Below are 24,100 nucleotides of genomic sequence, written 5' to 3'. Positions count from 1 at the left end.
CGCTCACAATTTTTTTTTTCGCCTTCAATATACTCTTAATCTCCAACACTCGTAAGCACACATTCACAATGCCTCCATAGCTTCTGAAAATTCGGGAATACTGTAATGGCCCCATGGCAACGTGTCTACCGTTTCAGGTATAATGTATCGCTTGTCATCGTGTGGACTTAGAGCGATTTTCGTCTCCGTGATCGTATAGACATTATGTAATGTTGAGCGAATTGAAGATTGACAACGCTTCATTTCAATCTGCTCACCGAGGCATTTCACATAATCGTCGAATGTTATGGTTCTCGCAACAACATTACTCTTGACTCCTTTAGCTTTTTTAACATCGTTCTTGCCCTCAACTCGCGTCGCATACATTTTCGATCTCAATCTAACGAATTCAGTCATTATGGCCCCATTGTTCTCATCCTTCATGAGACCCGGGACCTTTTTGTTCACAAGCGGTATGCCATAGACGTTGTCTGGGGGATAGTCACTGGTATCATATTTGTCGAGATTACATTTCATGTCCTCATATGCATCTTCACACTCAATATGGTAAATTAAACTATCAGTATCTGTATACATGACTTTACATTTATTCTGATACGTCGGCATCATGAACTCGTGATGGAATTCATATAAACAAGTTTTTGAAATATCTAAAATGGACATGCCAACATATATCGGTTTGTTAAACATGACTTGGAGATTTCGCAACTCTACAGCGATCAAGAGACGCGGTAGCGGCTCGACGCCAAGTATTAAAAGAAAACACCAGCGCGTAAAGGAAAAGCCAGCGCGAGCCCTGCCGCACTCTTATATACGCGAATATGCCGTTTTCGGGGTTATGGTGCGTCGTTGTGTTAAATAAAAATGTCACTCGTCGTTTCTCGTTCAATCGAGTCGTGATATCGAGCCGTGTAATTTCCGATCATCGACCCTGTGATTTTGTATTAACCTTCGACAATTCCAACATCTACGATCTCCGATTTTCATGGTTATGGTGCATCGCGATGAGTGGAGAAGGGAAAAAAAAAGACAAATCGAAAGAAAATGCAACGCCAACTGTCATTATAGCTGGTCGAATTTTTTGTTTTTTAACCAGAGTTTCTTTTCGGAAGAGAAGAGGCGCTTAATATCTAAAAATGTATCTTGCATGGATACTTCGATTCGATGATACTTCAAAACAATAAAAAACGAACTTTCAACTCTTCTGTCAAAACAAGCTACAGAGTGGAGAACGACTAACCAGAATGAAGAGGTTAACATTGATTTTGATGATGAGAATTATGGACACAAAGTTTTTGATAGGTTTGCATCCTTTTCACTTGTTACACAATGCTATAATCTCACTTCAGTGAGTGCGTCAGCGTAAAACATTTTAAAAAGTGCTTTATTTGTTTTGTGAAAGTTATTGTTATTTCAGCAATGATGTTTCCAATGTTAAAATATCAGACGAGTTGACAGCTGAGAAAAAAGGAGTTCTGGGATTCATCCAAAGCGCGTTGTTAATGGAGCGCTTGTTGATGACGCATTGTTCTCAACAGAAAGCAACCGCAATAACAAGTGACTGGTCATTCGAAGGCTGCTTAGACTTGCTGTACAATCCTCAAAACGACAAATATCTTGACTCAGATTTGTTGAATTCAGCGCAAACGTTATTGTCGATGCGACATGTCGTCGAGACACTGATGAAAAAGTATTTGGAATTGATTGCGAATATGGAAAGAGCAAGCAGTGGCCACCGGTGCTTCAATCATCATCGAAAAGGCTACCAATAATTCCAATGGTCTAAAACTTGCTACTTAGCAAATGGTTGGACTCAATTGGCTTGCTGTCATGCACTCACAAAATGTGAACGACATTCTAGCTGACGAAATGGGTCTTGGAAAAACCGTGCCGATTATCGTTTTTCTAATGTACTTGAGAGAAACTAGGTTCGTCAGTGAAAACAACGGTCCTCGTCTTATTGTTTCCAGCTCTGCCATCGGTTAGTGAATTTATATTTTTTTGAAACCCCGAAAATGAAGTCATAACATTCAATAAATGTAATAATCAATTGAAATGAATAAAGGAAAATTGGAGAAACGAACTTGAGTGCTGGTCTCCGGGATTGAACGTTGTACAATATTATAGCTAACAGGATGAGCGTGAGGACCTAACAAGGACTTGTGAATGGGTTGGCATGCAGGGGAGCTCGACGATGCCAATATTATTTTCAGGATGTACAACCCTCCTTCTACAATAATGCAAAACAAAAAACGAGTTTGTAGCAACTGTCCAAATTTCTTTAATTCGTTTTCCACTAGAGTTCATTTTTTCGTTTCACTGCCGTTGACTAAATCATTTAGATAATTTCACACAAACTCGGTATTTTTTCATGTTTATCACATTTATTCATTTTTTTCATTTACATGAACAAGTATTTCAGTACAATCACATGGTTATCACATTTTTTTTCATTTTTAAAACAAAATAAAGTTGAGTTCACATTTTGTAATGGAGAATTATAACGAAACTAAAGTTCAGAACTTAAGAAACATGTGTATTTTCGCTTTATCACATTTCATAACCAAAATGAAATTTAGTTCACATTTTTTTATGAAAACTTATAATGAAAATAGATAGAATTTAGAACGTGAGAAACATTTGTATTAGAATTGAGAATTGAGAAACAATTATAACTTCACATAAACTCAGTATTTCAATATTTTATTATATAACGAAAATAGAGTTTAGAATTTAAGAAACATTTGTATTTGAAATTAAACGAGAAACAATAAATTGATACGATGAAATATTATGAAGTTTGTTGGCCATTGTCGTCTCTGTGACCACCTCGCCGATTTCTTCGTACTGGGGATCGAAATTGTTTGTTGCCCATAGCCAGTACCATGTGGGCTAAGAAAGTAATTCGTCGCTGTTCTTGAACCCGTCGTCCCGCTCGATTTCCTCGATGTCGTTCTGTTGACAAAAATTACATTTTTTAATTTTCTATTTTGTTAACGATCTATCGTGATATTTATTTTTTTAACAATCTATCGTGATATTTATAGATATTTTTTTTTCTTACTTCCGAATCTTGATATCGGCTGCTCTGGGTCTGCTGGCGATTCAGACGTCGACGGTACTGAAGGGTCGGTCTGTACCAACGTGAGGCTCTTGAATTGATCGGTGGTATTGGTTACGTCGTTATTTATTTCGCCATCGTCGATCGTCATCGCATCGTCGTTATCTTCGTCTGTAAAAGAAAAAAAGGGCCATTATTGTTTCGATTAGAAAAGACAAAAAAATAAAAAGAAATAAAAAAGATTAATCTCCAGACGGCCGGATTTTGAGTTCAAATCGCCATTGAAAAGTGCTCAAATTGGTGTCTAGTATCATGGTATTATCAATTAATTATAAACAAAGTTGTTATTACAGGGTGAGCCAATATATCGGCTTTCCGGTACTCTAGAGGTTAATCGACATTATAAAAAACGCTTATACTCACTGGGAAGTTTCGCTTGTAGAGGATCCTTTGTTGCGTCGTTGTTCGATGTTTTCGGCATTTCAGCACTTGTTTTTTCGACGCCGGCATGGTCAATCACGGTATGATTCATTTTTTCTCCTATAAACAAAATACCGGTCAAGGCACCAATTAATTATTTTGATTTGAATAATTAAGATTAATCAAAAAATATTAGATCGACACGCGGTAGCGGCTCGACGCCAAGTTTTAAAGACATTCAAGCGTATGTTGTGGAAAAGTTTTTTCCAACTTTGCACAATAAAATGTTCTAAACAGACAGCTGATAACAGTATTAAATATCTGGCGGAATATGCCGACGATTTATCGTCTCGAAATTGAGATATTTATTGTTCAAGTTCGCAATTCTTTGAGTTTCTATATAAGAGCCCATGTTTAACCTGTCATTTTTAACAATGAATATCTCGATAACCAGACGGTGGAATCTCTCCAAATTTTTCACACATATCGGTACCCTATGTAGATATCGCTTGAACTTCTTTAAATAGAAAAAAATAAATAAACGTGTGAAAGAAAAGCTAGCGCGAGCCCTACCGCACTCGTACATATTCGATTCAACTTAATATTAATCGAAATTTGAGGAGCTACTTTACTTGTATACATACAAATACAAATACAAATACACAAAAAAAACTGCTACCGCATCTTTTGATGCCTCAATTAAATTATAATATCATAGTTTATTATATTGGTTAATGTACTTACCAGTAGTACGTACTTCGCCCTTGTCCATTCGAACTTTACTGCGCGCCTGAAAGCTCGCACGGTGAAATTTTGGCTTCGGTCTTTCTTTGTTCGAATAATCGAATTTCATTGGCCGTTGTCACATGGGCACGCGGCGCTCGTTTGCGTTGCATAAAGCCCGCTACACACGGTCAATTTTATTGCACAATAAGTTTGTATGGTGTGTTGTGCGCCATAAATTTAAGATCGCTCAAACTTCTGTTCAATGATTGCGCAAGGTTTCAATACTACATCTACACGTTCAATAATATTGTGCAATCACCTATATTGCGCAATATATATTATTGACCGTGTGTAGTGGGCCTTACACGTGCACGCAGCGCACGTATATTTGAAAACAAAGTGTGAGAGAGAAAGTTCTTTGTTTTCGGAGTGTTTTTCATCACGTGCTACATCAGAGGTGATCAGAGGTGAAGAAGAGTTTACATTTTGTATTACGTGTCCAACTCAAAATTATGCGTTAAATGTGAAATTTAATTTTAAAATATATTGTGATTTGCTGTGCAGATTTAATACGGCTGAAACAGTTCATCAAGAGACACGGTAGTGGTTTTTGTTTTTGAGAATTTACATCCCGGCGGCTGATTAGTGATAATTTATCGTACTCCATATTTCGGTAAGTAACCAAGAACAAAATAAAAAATAATTTACACATTTCATTTCTTTTCAAAAACGTATGCAAATTACAAACTCTATTGCATTTAGTATTGAATTTTCAATGAATCGATTTTCATCGTCTTTTTCTTCCATTTATTCCGTCAGTTTGTTTATCTTGAAAACATTATCTTGGGAAAATCAAGAAGCATGGCTGTATTTTGACGCAGACTTTTGAAATTACGCTAGCGCGAGCTCTCCCACACTTTTGTATACGTTAAGGAGGTTGAAGCGTATCTTATGTTAAAACTATTTTCCAACTTTGCACATTAAAATTTTTTAAACCGAAAGCTTAAGACAGTATTAAACTTCTGGCGGGATATGCCGATGATTCACCGTCGTGAAATGGAGATATTTATTGTTGAAGTTTGCAATTTTTTGAAAGCTAATTAAGCGCTATTCAAGAAGATTCACGTAAATTTTCAATTCATTAATTTGGAATAATAAAATCTAATGTATTTTTCGTATGATGATGTCCTATATATATCGCTTCAACTTTCTTAATATAATTCATACCGATTTTCCGAATTGATTTGTCGCCTGTGTTTACATGTGGCGTTTTTATTCCAGTTTAGTTACGCCCGATCTTGTTAAAATCGGTGACTACGTTTACACGGCCCTCTTATTCGGGTTTTGTATATACAGACGGGTATATTTATATATATCGATAGATGTGCATTTTGTATATCTATATTGATATAACTAAACCGGAATAAGAGGGCCGTGTAAACGTAGTCGGTGTTGTGAAAAATCGGGATAATTAAGTGCTTCAGTTATTCCGAGTGTTAAGTATACCGAGTGTTTAGACGCACGGCATTATTAATTAAAATCGATTTTTCGGTATCCCAGTTGATCCATATTCAATGCACATGCAGGATGTACACGCGTGGGCTCATTCGTATGCGTGTTTCCTCATTTTTACTTGAGGAAGTCTTTAAACTTAGTGCTCTGATTAGTGATTATGTCAATCATGTTCGATATTTCTGGCTCTACGTGTCAGGCAATGGTAACGAATATCGCAATTAAAAAAACAGGAGTAAGTCTATCATCATCTTATTAGAATACAATGTATCTCTTTCAATTTCTATTTTTTTTTTCAAATTTCACATATTTACATATACTTTTATTCAAGGTTATGGTTGTCACTAATTGAATTGAGGAGAAAATTTCAATTATTTCCATTCTTGTTCTAATTTGATATAAACAATCGTACATATAATTCTGTTTAGATGTTCCGCACACATAATCAACCTGGCCGCAGTTAATAATCCAGAGCAGAAGTTGTTGAATGTCGACAGTACTCATATATGATTATACGGAGCATTGCACTTTTAGATTATTGAACAAGTACGTCGATACATTGAACATGCATATAATGTGAGGTGTTTCTGTCGCTTCTGTTCAATAGGATTCTCATTTCATCAACTCAAGGTTAGCATTGTTTGTTACTATTTTTCATTATATTTATGATGACGTTGAACGATGAAGAATGTTGTTGAATTTCATTTCATCAAGAGATGTGGTAGTGGTACAACGCCAAGTATTAATTAAATGGTATGACGACGTTGAATGATGAAGAATGCAATTGAATTTCATTTCATCAAGACATTATAAATCATCAGTCGGGCTAAAGTTAACGATGCATTGATGACAATTTTTTCTAAAGGCTATTAAAATGGAACTTGAAGAACTGATTTTTGGAATTTAAATATTCAGCTATCAAAATTAATCGGTTCCCAAATTGTTCTGTTTTCTGATTTCTCAATAGAAAAATTTGAGTTTGAGTGTTTTTTTTAGTAATGCTTTATAGTTAGTAAATATCTCAAATATTTGTGCAGTATAAAATTTTTATCGAGCCACCTGGAATAGTTTTCTAGAATTGGTAAGTAAGTTTACGTAAAGTCCAATCGAAGCTATAGTATTACTCCTTTGTTTACAGAAATGATAAATTTCAATTGTAAGTTTTCAAGAAGTTCTTTTTTTTTTACTGGACACTAATTTATCCATGCGCTTATATGAAAAGTATTAACAAAACAAAAAGAAGCATCAGTATTGTTGCTCTGTAATTTTATTATTACATGTTTTCGCTGAGTCATGACTCGCAAAAAAAATTACTCCTTGACGAAAATAAATAAAAATCCGATTTTTTTTCAGATTGCAACGAGTATAACGACGCGTTCGATTTAAGTATCATCGGTCCACAAGCTCGAATCGCAGAATCGCAGCTCGAGGTGACAGTTATGACGTTGGCTTCATTCATTCAGCAATTGATATATTTCCGAACAGAGAGAGGAAGAGGAAGAGACAGACTTGGAAAACACATTACTGGGTAGTGAAAATTAAGGAAGAACGAATGCAAATGGATATAGGTGGAATTAGACAAATAGATACGCAGTAAGAGGCGTTGCGCATAAAAATATGGGCAAATGAATAAAAAAAAAAATACCAAAATATGACACAAAGCGTTTTCAATAGTTTTTGCCTTCCTTCTATTTTTGATAAAATTAAATCATTTAGAACGAATTCATTTTATCTACATTATTTATCATAATAACAGAAAATATCTATTAAATAATTCATTGGTAGTTTTTTAAGAACTAGATAATTTGTATTATTTGAATTGTGATATGCTTGGTTTTATAACAAACTTTGCTTTATAGTTTAAAATAAATATGAAAAGGGAAGTTATTGATAAATTTGCGGATTTATTTTAGAATATTAGGATTCCTAAGGCTCGTGAAAATCGTTCCAGGAAATTGGTTGTTGAAATCTCTGTTATGAGCTTTTCCCAAATTAATATGTTAGGGAGAAAAATGATCTCTTCTGTATACGAGAGTTGATTACTGGAAATGGTTCCTCGATTTTTTTTTTGCTCGAAGATATGTGGGATTGGGATGTTGCTGAATTCCGAATGATTCGCCATAATTTTTCTGCAGTAAAATTACTCGCTAAACCTATATTTTTCAACACGATTTTACTGAAGATTGTAGAAAAGCTGCACAACCCGCATGATTATCATTTTTTGTCTTTCCATTACTAATTGAAATCTAATAACAAACATCCCACCCTTCAGCCAAAACATGATAAACTTTGTTTTGAGTGTGGCGAATTAACAATGAGATAAGAAATTAACAAATACAAATTAGTAAGAATCGCAATTTTTTTTTCGTTGACATCACATATATTCCTTGATTTTACATTTTTTTCGTTACTTTCTTTTTTCTGCAATCTACGTATTTCTTTTATATTTACAGCGTGATATATTCCGGAATAAACGCGCCGTGTATACACATGGGCATATATCTATAGTTTTTTATACTGTTCAACTTGATTTGGAAGTGTCTTTGCTACTATCGAGTTTAATATTGATATTTGAGTTTTAAGAAATTAAGAAATGTTCATATATTGTATTATGATGTTACAATTAATACAATTGTTTTCTGTAGTGTCTACAAACATTTTTCATATTGGGCCTTTTTTAACCGAATAACCATAATTTCAAAAAATTTCAGGACCAAATTATAACACTTTGTGTATGGTTGTAGTCAAATCGGTTTTTTAGGCTTTTGGGTTTCAAAATTTTTTCGAGCATTCTTTTTTGTTGTCTGACGTACGTGTCTATTTCTCTATTATTATGATGTTACAATTAATAAAATAGTTTTCTGTAGTGTGTACAAAAATTTTTCAAATTGGGCCTTTTTTTAACCGAATAAGCATAATTTAAATAAATAACAGGACCGAATTATAGCACTTTGTGTATGGTTGTAGTCAAATCGGTTTTTATGGCTTTTGGGTTTCAAAATTCTTTCGAGCATTCTTTTTTGTTGTTTGACATGCGTGTCCATTTCTATATAAGTTCATTTCTCATGTCTTTCTATACTTATACAGAACTAGACGGGAGATTATTTGTTTTATTTAAAATACTGCATGTATTTTTGAGTTTAAAATAAAATATTTTCACCAGAAAGGCTGAGCGTTCGTCCCTTAAAGAAAAAATCATGTCTCAATTTTTTTTTACATTTTGTTCAAAACAATAAGTTTTGTTATGGTATAATATGTTTTATTTTTCACGAAAAATATCGAAAAATTGCATTTTTTTATACCTCATTCTGATGCCTATAATAAAAATGACCCAATTTCAGTGTAGCACGAACTAAAAAACATGGAAAATTTGGTTCCGATTTCGTCATGTATAATCATGATGTATCGCATTTTTTTAATCAAGAGACGCGGTAGCGGCTCGACACCAAGTAACCTTACAAAATATATCGTGCACATTCCGTTAATATTTTGATAGTATCGAAAAATGTTGAGCAGTTTTTCAACAATAACTACAATATCGAAGAAAGAGACCCTTTTTTCAGCTTGCAGTTGAAAAATTCGGAAGGTTTTTAGAAACAATAAATGTAATAAATATATTTTAAGATTGGGCAATGAAAAATACTTCTATAAAAACCTTTTGGAATTTGATAAAATACTGAAGTTTGTAATTTGCAAACCTTATTTGAATTGAACAAGTGGTTATTTCTAAAATCGTTTATTTTAAATGTTTTTATTTCAGATTTCCAATTTGTGTGACGTTACGCAAATATTCCTGCTTTCCTTTTTTCCTTATTTCCAAAATTCCTCATTTTTATTTTCTTTATTATTTATTTAAATAGTGACGCATTATTGCGCAATAATCGCGCTTACAGCGCGTCGTTTATTTATTAAGCACTAACCGTGCTGATTGCGCTACGCGGCGCTTGTGGTTTTATGTCAAGTTACAACTTGATTGAATTTTTCGTTCAAGATGATTGAAACATTAAGCGAATATTCAGATCGTCTAAAACGTTGCATAGCCGAAGGCGAATGGCTAGATGATGATCATATTGATGAATTCGCAAGATTATTGAAAAAATCATCTCAATCAATTTATGAAATGCAACCGCAATTTCGTCTCTATCTTCCGGAGCAAATAGTTCCTGTTGATCCCAATAAAAAGCATATACAGATATTGTATAGCTGCAGTGAGCTTATCAGGGTTGATGGTAACGAACCTCAATGTGGTCATTGGGTTTGCAGTTACTATGATACGAAAAACATTTTCATTTTCAATTCTAGTGGAGCTCGTATTCTTCACAGAGATCATACGACTTATCTGAACCGCTTATTTCCGTTTTATGATTTCAATAAGCGAGATTCGGTTGTCTTTCCCACTGTCGACCGGCAACCGAATAATAATGATTGCGCTCTTTATGCAATAGCTTTCGCAGTATCGTTGCTATACGATTTGAAGCCGGAAAATGTTAGGTACTACCAGCCTGGTATGCGTGCGCATTTATTGAAAATCTTTCTGTCTCAAGAAATATCACACTTTCCGGTCGATATAACTAATACAACTATAATTCCATCTCTTGAAATTGTACAAAAAAAACGGAAAAATCGTATAAAAATGCAAAATTTTCGATTGAAAAAAAAAAATTGGATTCCGTTTCAACACAAATCAACGAGTCTTTAGTCGCTGGATCTCACTCAAATAAAAAATGTACAGACGTACTTGTTAAAATTCAAAATGATAATATGTGGGACAATGATTATAATACAAAAACTACTTGTAAAGTCAAGTTTATTAACAGTGATATAAATATTGATGACGATAAGCAAGCTTTGAAGGTTCCACATAAATCACAATTTTTACCTTCGGTTAGAGCGTCGAAAAAAAGAAAAGATGCTGCTGAAAGATAAGCAAAATGTCGAAAAAATCGAAAACTGCGTATTCAACAAATTCCCATATCTCAGGATTTCGTTGATAAAAATGATGAAGTAGTGGTTATTATTAGCGATGAGGTTGTAACACCTCCAAATGAGAATCAGGAATCTTTTGATATTCGTCAAACTCGTTTAATTGCCGATGGTTCATTGCTGAATGACGATCATATCGAAGAGTTTGGCCAATTATTGAAAATAGCATCAAATTCAGTATTTGAACAGCGACCACCATGGAAACTTTATTTTCCGGATCAGATACAGCCTGTCGCACCGAATAAAAGACATATCCAAATTTTATTCAGCTGTGAGGAACTAAATGTTAAAAAAGGAGAAACTCATATAGGAGGACATTGGGTTTGCAGCTATTTCGATACGGAAAAAATATTTATTTTTGATTCCATGGGATCGAATACGTTGAATAGATATCATAAAATATATTTACAAAAATTGTTCCCGTATTACGGTTTCGATGAACCCAGCTCCATTATCTTTCCCAAGGTTGACCTTCAACCGAATGGCCGTGATTGCGGATTATTTGCAATGGCATTCGCTACGTCGATATTCTACGGAATGAACCCAGAAAACATTAGGTACGATTGTACTAAATTTCGCGAACATTTGTTGAAAATTCGGAATATTCAAATTTTGGAGCATTTCCCATATTTCACCATTGAGAACAATCTCATAGATCACAATCAGCGCATAGAAGAGCTACAATTAATTAAAAATAGCGGCAATTCCATGAATAACATTTGCCAAGAAGAAGACCTGATACATTTTATGGCATCGGTATCGTTAGGCACCGAAGGCGAACAAAAAATATCAGTTTCGAAATTTGGAGAACACAATGGCAAGGAAGTGGCATTAAAAAATATTTGTGCGAATAAACTGTACGAAGAAATACCACTACATAAATTAACTCTTAATGAGCCTACATCTTTAGTGAATAAAGATTCTGAAATGAACGTTGATTTATTAATCAAAGGTGAACAGAAAATATTACTTGAGAAATATAGAGAACACAATGGCAAGGAAGTGCCACTAAAAAGTATTTATGCAGATAAACTGTGCGAAGAAATACCGCTAAGTAAATTAATTCTTAATGAGCCTACATTCTTGGTGAACAAAGATTCTGAAACTCTGCATAAAAAAAAGAATCGTAAAGTTAACAAAGTTACAAGCATAGGTCGAATAAGAAAAGATCATAAACGTATAGAACGTAATTTCCAAATGCGAACCGCTACCGCAATTGTTGAAAAATATTGCAAATTCATTCGAGAGAATCGTTGGATTAAAACTAAGTTTACAAAGGAGAGGTACATTCAAAATATTGCCAAAAAATTGGACTTGCGGTTACCTGTAGATTGTCGACTTGAGGCTGAGCGATTAGTTAGATGGGCCTTCGTGACGAGGCAAACATTCGTCACCGCAATGAACAAATCCCTTAAATCTGCTAGAACAAAAGCCGAAGTGTGTCTTTCACGTGCTGTCGATTGCCCAATATCGAACGATGAAGAATACATTCAAATATTGTGCGGTCAAAGGATGCACAACGCTTCAACAGAAGCGTATTTTGCAGAAACTGCTTATAATCCTCTGAACCAATCAGAGCCTATTATTATGAATTCAGAAGGTAAAGCTATTAATGTGCTACCACTGTCAACAACAAAAAAAAAATCACACAAATCATGGAACTGTAGCCATTTGTGTAAAACGAATGATTATGGTATTGAAGTATTGAATAATTTGAAAGTTTTTTACCGAAAATTAACTACATGTAAATTATCCAAAGTCGTTGAGTTTATTGAACAAACTAGGAAATGTTCTAATAAAATCAGTAATGAGAAACTCGGTCATTCTCATGGCTGTTACATTGATCCAAAAACTTGTTCTTCCAAGTTTCTGTCAGTACAAATATTATCGCCACATTTTCCAACAATACGACGTATCAAACGATCGGTGCATCATCTGATATGCGTCTATCAAAAGTTACTTGATTTAGACGAGAAATTGAACAACAGTGATGTCGAGTCGCTACGGAAAATTTCTGATCAAGCTGAGCAGACAGCACAAGGTTTGATAGCGGATACCGTAGAAATTAATCTCAATGAAACTGAGATAAGGTCTCAATACAAGTTAGCATTCAAAGCATTGGCCAAGCGTACCATGGATTTACCACGGTATTCATGTATTTCGTGTGAAAAACTTTGTACCAAAGCTACTATTCTAAATATAAAGGTGTCCAAGATCTCAAAATATGGTAAAACTTGGGATCACTTGTTGGAATTCCTCGGTAAATATGAAACAGTTCAGGAAGAAAATTATATATGCCGTAGTTGCGATGCGAAATTAAAAATAGATATAATACCTTCCACTTGTATTCTAAATGGTCTCGACAGTCCTAAAATACCTCCAGTTATATCAGGGCTCAACATGTTTGAGAAAATATTGATTCAACGAGCCAAAGCTTTTCAAGTTGTTCAAAGATTAGGTACCGTTATGAACAAGAAGTTACCGCAGAAGCATATGGTTCCGAAAGCTGTTGGTAATAATTTCATTTTACCTTTGCCGCTGGAGGAAACGTTGAAAAAGATTTGTCCGGAAACTGAACCTATTAATCTCAATCACGAGCTATATATATTAGTTCGTGGTGTTCCCACTAAATCTAAAGTAGTATGGGAACGATTGGTAGATAAAAACAAAGTATTGAAAGCATTGCGATAGCTGAAAGAAAACAATCCTCTGTATTCAAAAATAAAATTACCAATATCCGCTAACGACTTATTATCGAAAGATATCTGTGATATTGAGTTTGAAGAAGATGAATGTACAGTTAATTGTTCTATTCCAAATGATAAGCAAAAAATTAATACTGATTCAGACGATAAGCAAAAATTAAGTACTAATTTGAAACAAAATGAACAGAAAACAGCTATGTTGACTCAAAAGTCAGCATCAGATAGTTTTTATCTTCCTTATACTATTTGTCCAATACACGAAAAAAGGATTAATGAAACCGCAACAAATCTCTATCAAATGCTTAAAGTCAACGAACTTCCATTGGACAAACGTCTTCCTGATTTGGATTGCCAATGTTTTCCTCATTTACATCCTTATGGGACAAACGGACAAAATCAAAAGAGACCTGTACATCTGACTCATTTCGAGTATTGGAAATCTCGGTTCATGTCTAAGCATCGTCAATATCGGTTAGACGTTCAATATCTCTTTTATGCTTTAAACGATAACTACAAACGTCAGCTTAATGCTGGAATATTTCACAAACTGAATATAACTAACCCCAAAGTGAAGTATACGGCAGCTAGTTATTTGGATCAACTGTCAAAGGACCAACTTGAGTCGAACTTGAATTCAATATATTCTAGGTTGCGTAATACTGAACAATTTTGGAAAATACCGAGGAGTAATTTAAAAGCAATGACACGCGAATATGGCCCTGCCACTTGGTTTTTGACCATTAGTCCAAGTGAATGGCTGTGGGACGATTTATTCGAATATCTTCGTGAGGTAAATGATATTCCGGCCGATGTAAAAGTTAATCCGATGGAACTCATTGTCAACGACCCAATATCAACATCACGATTTATGAATATTAAATTCAAAGGCATGCTAGATTTTATTACTTCATCTGCTGAACCTCTGGGTAAAGTTGAACATTATTTTTGGCGTCTCGAATATCAAACAAGGGGTGCACCACATTTTCACTTATTGCTTTGGGTTAAGGATGCCCCGGTTATTGGTAAGTCTTCGCGCGATGAGATAATTTCATTTATAATGAAATACGTCACATGTAGGATGCCTGATAAAAATGTTTCACCCGAATTATATCGACGTGTTAACGCACATCAGAAACACATTCACAATAGTTACTGTTTACGAAGTAAGAAAACAAAAACCGGATTTTCTCGGCGTTGCAAATTTGGTCATCCACGTCCTTTAACCCAAACTTTTCAACTGCGCGATGTTGCTGTTTCTATCGCTGGTAGAAAAAAACTTAAATCGCGAAGTCGATTGTACGACTTACCGCGTGGTAAAGCTGAAGCTAATATCAATGATTACAATCCAGCCATACTTTGTGCGTGGCAAGGGAATATGGATATCCAATTTATTGGTGAACAATCCACTGTTTTAACGGCGTATGTGACGAAATATGTTTCGAAACCGGAAAAGAGCAATTTCCAAGATCCATTCGACATTATTAATTCCTCGAAATCTTTAGTGAGTTGTCTTTGGAATTGGGCTATGCGTTTATTGAGTCATCGCGAATGTGGTGCGCTTGAAGCAGCCGATAGTATCCTTGGACATTCGTTGTGGGGGACTGATCCAAAAACCACTATCAAATGGTTGGACGTCAATATTATTAGGAAGCGGAAGTTAAAAAGTCGTAAAGATATTGAATCACTTGATCCTGAATCGACAGATTTATTCTACCCTTCAGTTATCGACACATATTATCCAAACCGACCTGCAGCATTAGAATCTATGAATCTTTTTGATTTTGCCAGGTGGTACGATGTCACCAAAATAAAACCGAAAACAATTTCCGAGGTTTATGAAATTGGTCCATCGACATTTTTGAAAAAACGTTCCCGCGCATGTCTTATAAATCATTATATGTATAACGTTAAGACTGAGCCAGAACGTTACTATCATACATTGCTTTTGTTATTTAAAGCGTGGCGGGATGTCGCTGATCTTCGAAACAATCAAGATACCTATGCTGAAGCATTTTCATCAATGCAGATTGAACTTGCTGATGCACTAAGGTATCATGATAAAATCGAAGAAATTCAGCAAGCAATACGGTATGTCAATGAAGATGTAGACAGGTTATTATTAAAAGATAGTCCTAACAACAAGGATGAATCTTTCGATAATGATGATGCATTAGAATGCGTTCCCATTGAAGTAGAAAAAACTGTTAAGGATTACAAAGATGGTCTTAATATGATAGATGTTGAAGATGTTACGCAGATGGTAGCAGAATTAAATTCAGATCAAAAACGTATTTTTGACCGCGTCATAAATGCTGCCTCTTCAGACGATGAGATTCTCCGATTTTATGTAAGCGGAGAGGGAGGCACCGGAAAAAGTTTCTTAATAAAAACTATACGTGCGTGGATTAAGAAACATCTTCAAAAGGATACCGCAGTTACTGCTCCTACCGGAATAGCTGCATTCAATATCAATGGTTTAACTGTACATAATTTTCTTCAATTACCAGTTGAACATGGTCATACTGCCAAATATAAAGAACTATCTGATGCGGCCCTTAAATTATTGCGAGCTCAATTAAAAAATGTTTCTTTGATAATCATTGACGAAGTGTCTATGATTTCCAACGTGACCCTCATGTACATTCATTTACGGTTAACGGGAATATGTAATACTCAAGATACGGAAGATGGTTGGTTTGGTCGAAAACATGTACTCATATTTGGAGATTTATTACAGCTTCCACCTGTACACGAAGATCCGGATAAAATTGAGAAATTTATTGGGGCGATGGGATCTTTTGATTTATGGACGGAATTATTCTGCTATGACGAACTAAGAATTAACATGCGTCAGAAAGACGATACGATGTACAGGGATATGTTGTCTAGAATCCGTGTAGGCGCGGTTACAGATTCGGATATGAAAATTCTGGAGTCTCGAAAATTACAATTCAATGCTGAAAGTATCGCGGGTCGTTTATCTGAGTTATGTGATTACATGTCCAAACTCCCCCAAGATACAGTTTGTTTACTTCCGAAAATTAATCAATGCGATGCGCTCAATTCAGCAATGTTAAATCGAGTTCCTTCTGAGGAAATACATCTTGTTGCACAGGATACTGTAGATTGTCCAGCTTATCTAAAAAAAAAAGTAATCAAAACTTTATGCACAGATGATGAAGATAGCTCCAGAACCGCCGGATTGGCTAAAGACATAATTGTGAAGATCGGGGCACGAATAATGATCCGCAGAAATATTGATGTAACTTTGGGTCTCGTGAATGGTACAATTTGCAAAATTGTTTCCGTTAAACGACATGAAACCAGTGATGATGTAGAAAGTATTCAGGTTATATTGTCATCGGGATTGGAATACTCTTTGGAACGTTCCAACGTTAAATTCGAGATTATGGATCGAGCATTCGTTGTGAGAAAGCAGTTTCCTATATGTCTCAGTTACGGTATGACCATTCATAAAAGTCAAGGTCTCAGTTTGAAACATGCTCTCGTAGAAGTAGGATCGTCTATTTTCATAGTCGGCCAAATTTACGTTGCTTTATCACGCGTTACCAATATTGAAGGTTTGCATATCATCAATATTGATCCAGCTTCGATAAAGGCTAATGCAAACGCTATAGTTGAATATAACCGTTTGCGCAAATTGTATCGACCCGATCTCACGGCTATCAGTATTGCCAAACAACGTATTCCAAAGGTTTATGATAAACAGTGGGCAGTGCCAGCAAGGATTTTGGAATGCCAAGAGATAGCTGACAATAATCAGAATGACTCTATTCAAATCCATGTGAAAGGGTTTGCCAATAATGATGATTTTTCGTGCTATGCAAATGTAACTCTTCAATGTATGATAAATTCTTCTCATATTCGAAAAGCTATGTTGATAGATTCCACAGAACCTTACAGCTTGAGATCTCTTGTTCACGCGTACATAACTGATGATGAGCTCATTAATGTGTTTGCTGTCAGGGGAATTCTTGGGGAGCCATTCATCGATAAAGTTCAACAAGATCCTAGCGAGTTTTTCATTTCTCTTTGCAAAAAATTAATCGCTCTTAGAAACGTTGTAAAACATCAGTTAACTTCAGTATCATTATGCAGTAGCTGTGGTTCAAAAACAACCGATATTTACGCAAATAACGTTATTCCTCTCGTAGTGCCGAAATCACGGAAAGCGGCTTACGATTTGCAATATCTCATTAATTCTAGTGTGGAAAAGTGGTTAAAAACTGATCGGCTTTGTATGTTTTGTCATACACTAGGTGTAGTTGAAAGGTTTGAATACTCTTTATTGAAAGCTGTTGTGGTTGTCAAGTTGTTACTCTTTGAAATGAGGAATGGCAAAATAGAGAAGAAGAAATGTAATATTAAAGCAATACCGACTTCAACTGTTCGGATTAATCAGGATAGATATAAAGTTCTCAGTGCAATTTTTCATCACGGGGAAAACATTCAGCATGGACATTTTACGTGTATGCTGCGTGACATGAGCACTGGTTGGATCAGCGTTGACGATTCAAAAGTTGAGAAACGAAGTTGGCCACGAAACGGTAAAGATGTTTACATTTTATTCTTACAAAAACTTTCTGCATAAATCGTAACTCTCACTAAGTCCCATTCTAATGACTACTTATATGTTGCAAATTTTAATTAATTTTAGGGCGCTTTTTCCGCAGCTTTAACACGTTTGATCATGGTATCTAAAACCCAAAAATATTTGCATGGTCTGTTTAAAAATTCAAATATTCATACCACTGATTATTTCAGGATTCATTTATTCGCAGCTCCAGCGCGTTTCTGTCTAGACCATCGAAAAACCGATTTAATTGCGTCTATTTTAATAATTGATCACAAAGAAATCCGCAGCGTTCAAACCTCATCTGATCATAAGTCTTCGCTGGAAAACGAATTATCTGAAGGCATTGTAACATTCTTATTCGTAAGTCGTTTACAACAATTTTTGCATTACAAAATAATCAATTGAAATGTATATTGATGATGAGGTTTTTCCGTAAGTGAAAAAACGTTTTTACAATTTTAAACGGTGCAATCACGATCTTACATACAGGTTTGAAAATTCAGCCCAAATTTTGTTGGTGGTCGGGGTAGGTCTCTTATGCATGAAAATTTTTATCGAAAATCGACACCACGCGGCGCTGGGATCTTGCATACTGGATAATCATAACTCATAGGTGCGACGGAGATAGGCCTTTATTGCCCCTGTATCGTCCCTCGCAATCATGGTGTATAATATAGCTGAATCTCTAGCGGCCAATGTAGTAAAAGATTTTCTTCAATAAGAGACCCTCTTCATTCGGCCGAGTTTCCAGACCTGTATGCAAGAGCGTGCTTACAATACTTTCGTTACTTTTGATCGCTATTCTTGTCTCCTTGACTTGCTCCTTGTAAAATATTGTGAAATAATTGTAAACATTAAAATGTATAATGGATATAATGGAATTTTAATGGCTTGCAAATGGCACAATAGATAATTGTTGAAGTTTTTTTATTTATCGCTTCAAGAGAAACTGCATGGGTCGTTTTATCCAAAATTGATCGGAATTTCATAATTCAGTTTCAACGACGTTCGGAAACAATCAATCAAAATAACATATTATGTCGATACAATGATCTATTATACTTTTATGGTTTTTCCCAATGAAATGTTAATATTTCTGTATGTGTGTGTGTGTGTGCGTGTGTGTATGTCTATCGTCTGTTTTCTCCAAAGATTATCGAAGTTTAAACTCGAATCAATCTACCTTAAATCTATCTATCCATAAAAAAAAATTGAACTCAGTTCTAATGTTGACTGTCATTCAGGAATTTCTAGTCACTCATGATAAGTTCGAGCTGCTCAATTTATGTTAAGTTAGCGTTGGGGCAGTTACTACTACATCGCACAAAAAAATTGTAGTGCTGTTGCATGTTATTTTATACATGCTTTATATTCAAATTATTTCATAAATGTTTTGCAAAAATATTATAGGTAACCGTATCATAAATGTAATTCGGCAATATGTGAAAACCTTGCGAATACCGTAAGCATATTTAAGGAATTAGAAAATACATTTTTTTTATGAATGTGCTGTGACATGGTCATTTTTCTCATGTCACATAATCGTTGAATATTGGTAGGGTGCGAAAACGGAGCATTTTTTCGTAATTGGAGGATTTTTCTCAGGTTCATATGTATAGAAGGGCCGAACGCGAGCGTATTCATTGTTTATCAACTTTGTTGTGAATTTAGGGCATTGTTATTATTATGTATTGGCAAACCTAAGGTTCAGTCGATATCATTATCGAAGAAAGCGCTATTAAACATAGTCGGCTCAATTATTGTTAAGAAAATTGTGAAGAAAACTCTAATCTCTTATTCTTAGTCCTGAATAAGGAAGCGTTGCGCTTGGGTTGCTAAAACGAAGCCTTCATCCCGAGCCGTCGAACCCACGGTACATGAGTCAACATGGCCAATTTCGTTCTTGTTCGAGCATCAGCTTGACTTATAGCCTCGATTTTCGATTACTATTGGTACAACTAATTACGTATCGTTAGTGGGTAGGCGACGGGTAAAGGTGTAAGACCCTAGGTGGCGTAATCCGCAAAATTATCAGACGCAGCTTTCACTGATCAAGAGACGCGGTAGCGGCTCGATACCAAGTATCAAGAATAACTAGAGGGTATGCACGCGTTTGGAACATTTTTATTATCTTGTTTTAAGATTTCAATCTTTCGTGAATGATTTCAAATGATTGAGAAGAATCCTTTTATATTGTTTATCCGATCTCGAGCTCCATAGCTTAAGTTAAAATAATATATAATATATTATCGTTATTGATTGTTTCACTGTTTTGTAATTTAAATATATTCGTTATGTTTGAAGTCGTTAAAGAAGTTGGTTCAAGCGATCGAGCCAAATGGTATTTATACATAAGGTTGTTAAATCGACGATTAACTTGTAATTATAACTTGCGTTAACTTTACTTTATCGTGACTGTGATAATTTCAAATTATTTGAATTATTTCAATACTATTGTCCCAAATATTATTGTACATTATATATTTTATAATTTCGAATGAATAATTTTGACAAATATTACCGCCGAATAGTCAATTGTTGTTTCATAATTAATAAATCATATTTTGTAATTTCACACTCTCTAAGTTTGTATGCATTTCATTTGGTATAACTGTTTAAATTCACTTTTTTACCAAATCGAGTAGGTTGGGCATAATCTATTGCCGAAAAACATCCCTATTTCGTTCTCAATGTTGTATTCAGGTAAAAAAAGTACACCAAGTGTGCATAATCGTACTGCTACTTATGTAATGAAATACTATGCAAAAAGTTCATTCAACTCACAAGAAAATGATTAAACAGTTTTCGTCCGTCTACATAGAGAAACTCACTGTTCAGTAGTTTTAATTGCATTCGTAACATAGTTAGAAGTTACTCAACTTTAAACGAATGATTTTGAACAATTTTCATTGAAGACAACGGATGTATTTTTTTTATATGGTTTTTTTACAAACATACTTGTGACGCCTGTCAAACATGAATGAAATCAATATAAAAACTTCAAAAAGTGAAAAAGTAAAATAGGAACCCCAAGTATTAAAAGGTTGCGACATTACTTTAAAATGATTGTAAAATATGAAAGAAATGATATCATTTTCTAACGTAGTCAAGTACAGTTAATGAATTATAGTTTCTGTATAATTGTCATGTCTTTCAAAAAGAAGTGAGATCACTATAAAATAACTTCAAAAAGTAAAAAAGGAACGCCAAGTATTAAAAGGTCGCGACCGTAGTTATAAATGATTTTCTATATTTGCATTGTCAATAAAAAAAATTGAAAAAATTTTGAACTATGAAAAAATTGCATTGTCAATAAGAAAAATTAAAAAAATTTTGAACTATGAAAAAATTGCATTGTCAATAAAAAAAATTGAAAAAATTTTTAACTATGAAAAAATGTGATATTGTAACATATGTAGTGAATAAATTAAGTTTCCTGTAGGAATTCAGAAATTTGGAAATAAAAAAAAATGAGATCATTCCTTAACGTAGCCAAGTACAGTGAATAAATTAAGGTTCCTGTGAAATACATTCGTGTACACTTTTAGCCCTAATCACTCACTTCTTCAGAAAAATTTTCCAGCAAGCGTCACAGAGCAACAAAGGTTTCTTGAATGATTCTGCAATTAAGAAATTATCATCTGCTTTTATGCTAGCTCAGGTTATAAATTTAAAACATGTTACACAATATGATACAAGAACCTTTTATAAAGAAAAGCGCAAATACGTGTACAAGTGCATGCGTTGTATCTATGCGATGTACTGCACAAATGCATTGTCAATATTACACACAAACTTGGCGTGCATGGTTTTCAATCGGAAGCTCGGCGAAGGAATGCCTCATCCGACCATATATTTGGAGAAAACTTGAATATCCACTAATGTAATTGTTTTTTAATTTGCCTTCCCTTTTACATCCAATATTTTATTGAGTAGTTCGACGTGAGATCCCGTGCTGTGTACATAAAGAAAAATATCCATTCTTGACTAGTTCGACTGATAAATTAATTACTCTAAATGCTTCCTATTCAACGCATTTACTTTTCTCAAATCAATTTTTACACAGCTTACTCCTTTGTTCATCCATTTCAGTACTTGTGTAATTCATTCAATCATCTGCCCATTTGGTAAAAAAATGAGTGTACGGACAAACGAGTGAAAGTGACGCGCGGATAAATTAGAATGCGTATGCGCATGAAAGAATGGCCGTATCTATCCGTACAAGATTAAGGGCGGGCTGTTACAACTTCTACGTAACTTATCTGGCGAGTAAAAGCATTGACTTGTAGATCTTTAACTGTCAGATAGGCTTACCTAGAAGTTGGAACAACCCGCCCTAAGGCATATAAAGGGATTAATTCGTTTCATTTCTATATCGGTTCGTTTGATTGTTCAATTTTATCCATAAATTTCACCCATCTATATTGTTTACCAAATCATTATATAACAGGGCCTCTCTTATTCTATTGGGGGATCGGTTTTTTCACAATCAAGAGACGCGGTAGCGGCTCGACGCCAAGTATTAAAAGGAAAAACAGCAGCGCGTAAAGAAAAAGCCAGCGCGAGCCCTGCCGCACTCTTATATACGCGAATATGCCGATTTTTGACGTCACAGAGTTTTCAAATCATTCATACAATACTAATTAATTATTGTTTTCATAGTAAATTTGAACAATTGTCTCTTCCCGAGCTTCCGATTGAAAACCATGCATGCCAAGTTTGTGTGTAATATTGACAATGAATTTGTGCAGTACATCGCATAGATACAACGCATGCACTTGTACACGTATTTGCGCTTTTCTTTATAAAAGGTTCTTGTATCATATTATGTAAAATGTTTTAAGTTTATAACCTGAGCTAGCATAAAAGCAGATGATAATTTCTTAATTGCAGAATCATTCAAGAAACCTTTGTTGCTCTGTGACGCTTGCTGGAAAATTTTTCTGAAGAAGTGAGTGATTAGGGCTAAAAGTGTACACGAATGTATTTCACAGGAACCTTAATTTATTCACTGTACTTGGCTACGTTAAGGAATGATCTCATTTTTTTTTATTTCCAAATTTCTGAATTCCTACAGGAAACTTAATTTATTCACTACATATGTTACAATATCACATTTTTTCATAGTTAAAAATTTTTTCAATTTTTTTTATTGACAATGCAATTTTTTCATAGTTCAAAATTTTTTTAATTTTTCTTATTGACAATGCAATTTTTTCATAGTTCAAAATTTTTTCAATTTTTTTTATTGACAATGCAAATATAGAAAATCATTTATAACTACGGTCGCGACCTTTTAATACTTGGCGTGCCTTTTTTACTTTTAAATTTTCCGCAAGAATACTTCGACTGCGAAAGTTAGGTTTAGCAATCATAGCTTCTGCTCCGTATCGACCTGCCCATTTCGTTAAAAGTTTAACTTGAACGTGACTACGAACATCCTCCATGGTTTTTCCAAACACAGCATTATTCATTAATTTGAACAGATTTTTTTCAAAATCATTTTTCGCACGTGTACGAAACTGTGTATTCAAATCAATGTATGTTCTGAGCCAGGAAGATTGCTTAAACTTCAAGACTCTGTGTAGTTTTGTGATTTTCAAACCATGATTCAAACACTGCTGCAATGCACGATAGTGTATGACATATCGTTTTTTCGCATTCACCGTTGCAAGAAGCTTCTCTTGCTTCGTGCCCGGAGGTTTATCATGCGTTGGACAAAATGGCAAATCACTATGTGCATCGTGCAAGTGTTTTGGATATTCCAAATCAACCTCCAGTATATAACCAATTTCAGAGTCAAGTGGATGAGACTCGATGTTGAAGTTTGCAATGTCTTCAATCCATTCGAAATCTGCATAAGGCAATGGTTGACTCATTGCCCATCCATACAAATTGTTCACATCAAAATACATCAAGTATGACGATGGAATAGATGGGTCATACGAGTTCATGTACTTGTTATTGGCACGGGCATGTCTTTTGGAGCATTGACTAAGACCACCTCGAATACCTCTCTCCACGAACAATACCATATCAATGTCTGTGAGCAATTCAAACTTTACTTTGGTATATTTCATCATGGCATCCTAGGTA

The 24,100-nt window shown here is 34.7% G+C and overlaps 2 protein-coding genes across 2 annotated transcripts; both read right to left on the bottom strand.

Annotated features, from left to right (window-relative positions):
- Nucleotides 1-22,533, bottom strand: LOC122405989 (uncharacterized). Its single transcript, XM_043411117.1, has 2 exons — nucleotides 22,495-22,533; nucleotides 1-566 (listed from the first exon to the last, which is right to left on the bottom strand). Exon 2 carries the CDS (start codon nucleotides 514-516, stop codon nucleotides 64-66), a length of 453 nt encoding a protein of 150 aa, XP_043267052.1. The 5' UTR covers nucleotides 517-566; nucleotides 22,495-22,533; the 3' UTR covers nucleotides 1-63.
- On the bottom strand, nucleotides 2,640-4,379 carry LOC122405988 (uncharacterized). The gene is made up of 4 exons (XM_043411115.1): nucleotides 4,226-4,379; nucleotides 3,485-3,601; nucleotides 3,065-3,232; nucleotides 2,640-2,955 (listed from the first exon to the last, which is right to left on the bottom strand). Exons 1-4 carry the CDS (start codon nucleotides 4,332-4,334, stop codon nucleotides 2,792-2,794), a joined length of 558 nt encoding a protein of 185 aa, XP_043267050.1. The 5' UTR covers nucleotides 4,335-4,379; the 3' UTR covers nucleotides 2,640-2,791.
- Nucleotides 22,534-24,100: the final 1,567 nt, after the last annotated feature.

The sequence above is a fragment of the Venturia canescens genome, chromosome 2 (genome assembly GCF_019457755.1).
Source record: "Venturia canescens isolate UGA chromosome 2, ASM1945775v1, whole genome shotgun sequence".
NCBI classification, from domain to species: domain Eukaryota; kingdom Metazoa; phylum Arthropoda; class Insecta; order Hymenoptera; family Ichneumonidae; genus Venturia; species Venturia canescens.
The sequence above is the reverse complement of the archived record's forward strand: the minus strand, read 5'-3'. Positions and strand labels throughout refer to the sequence as shown.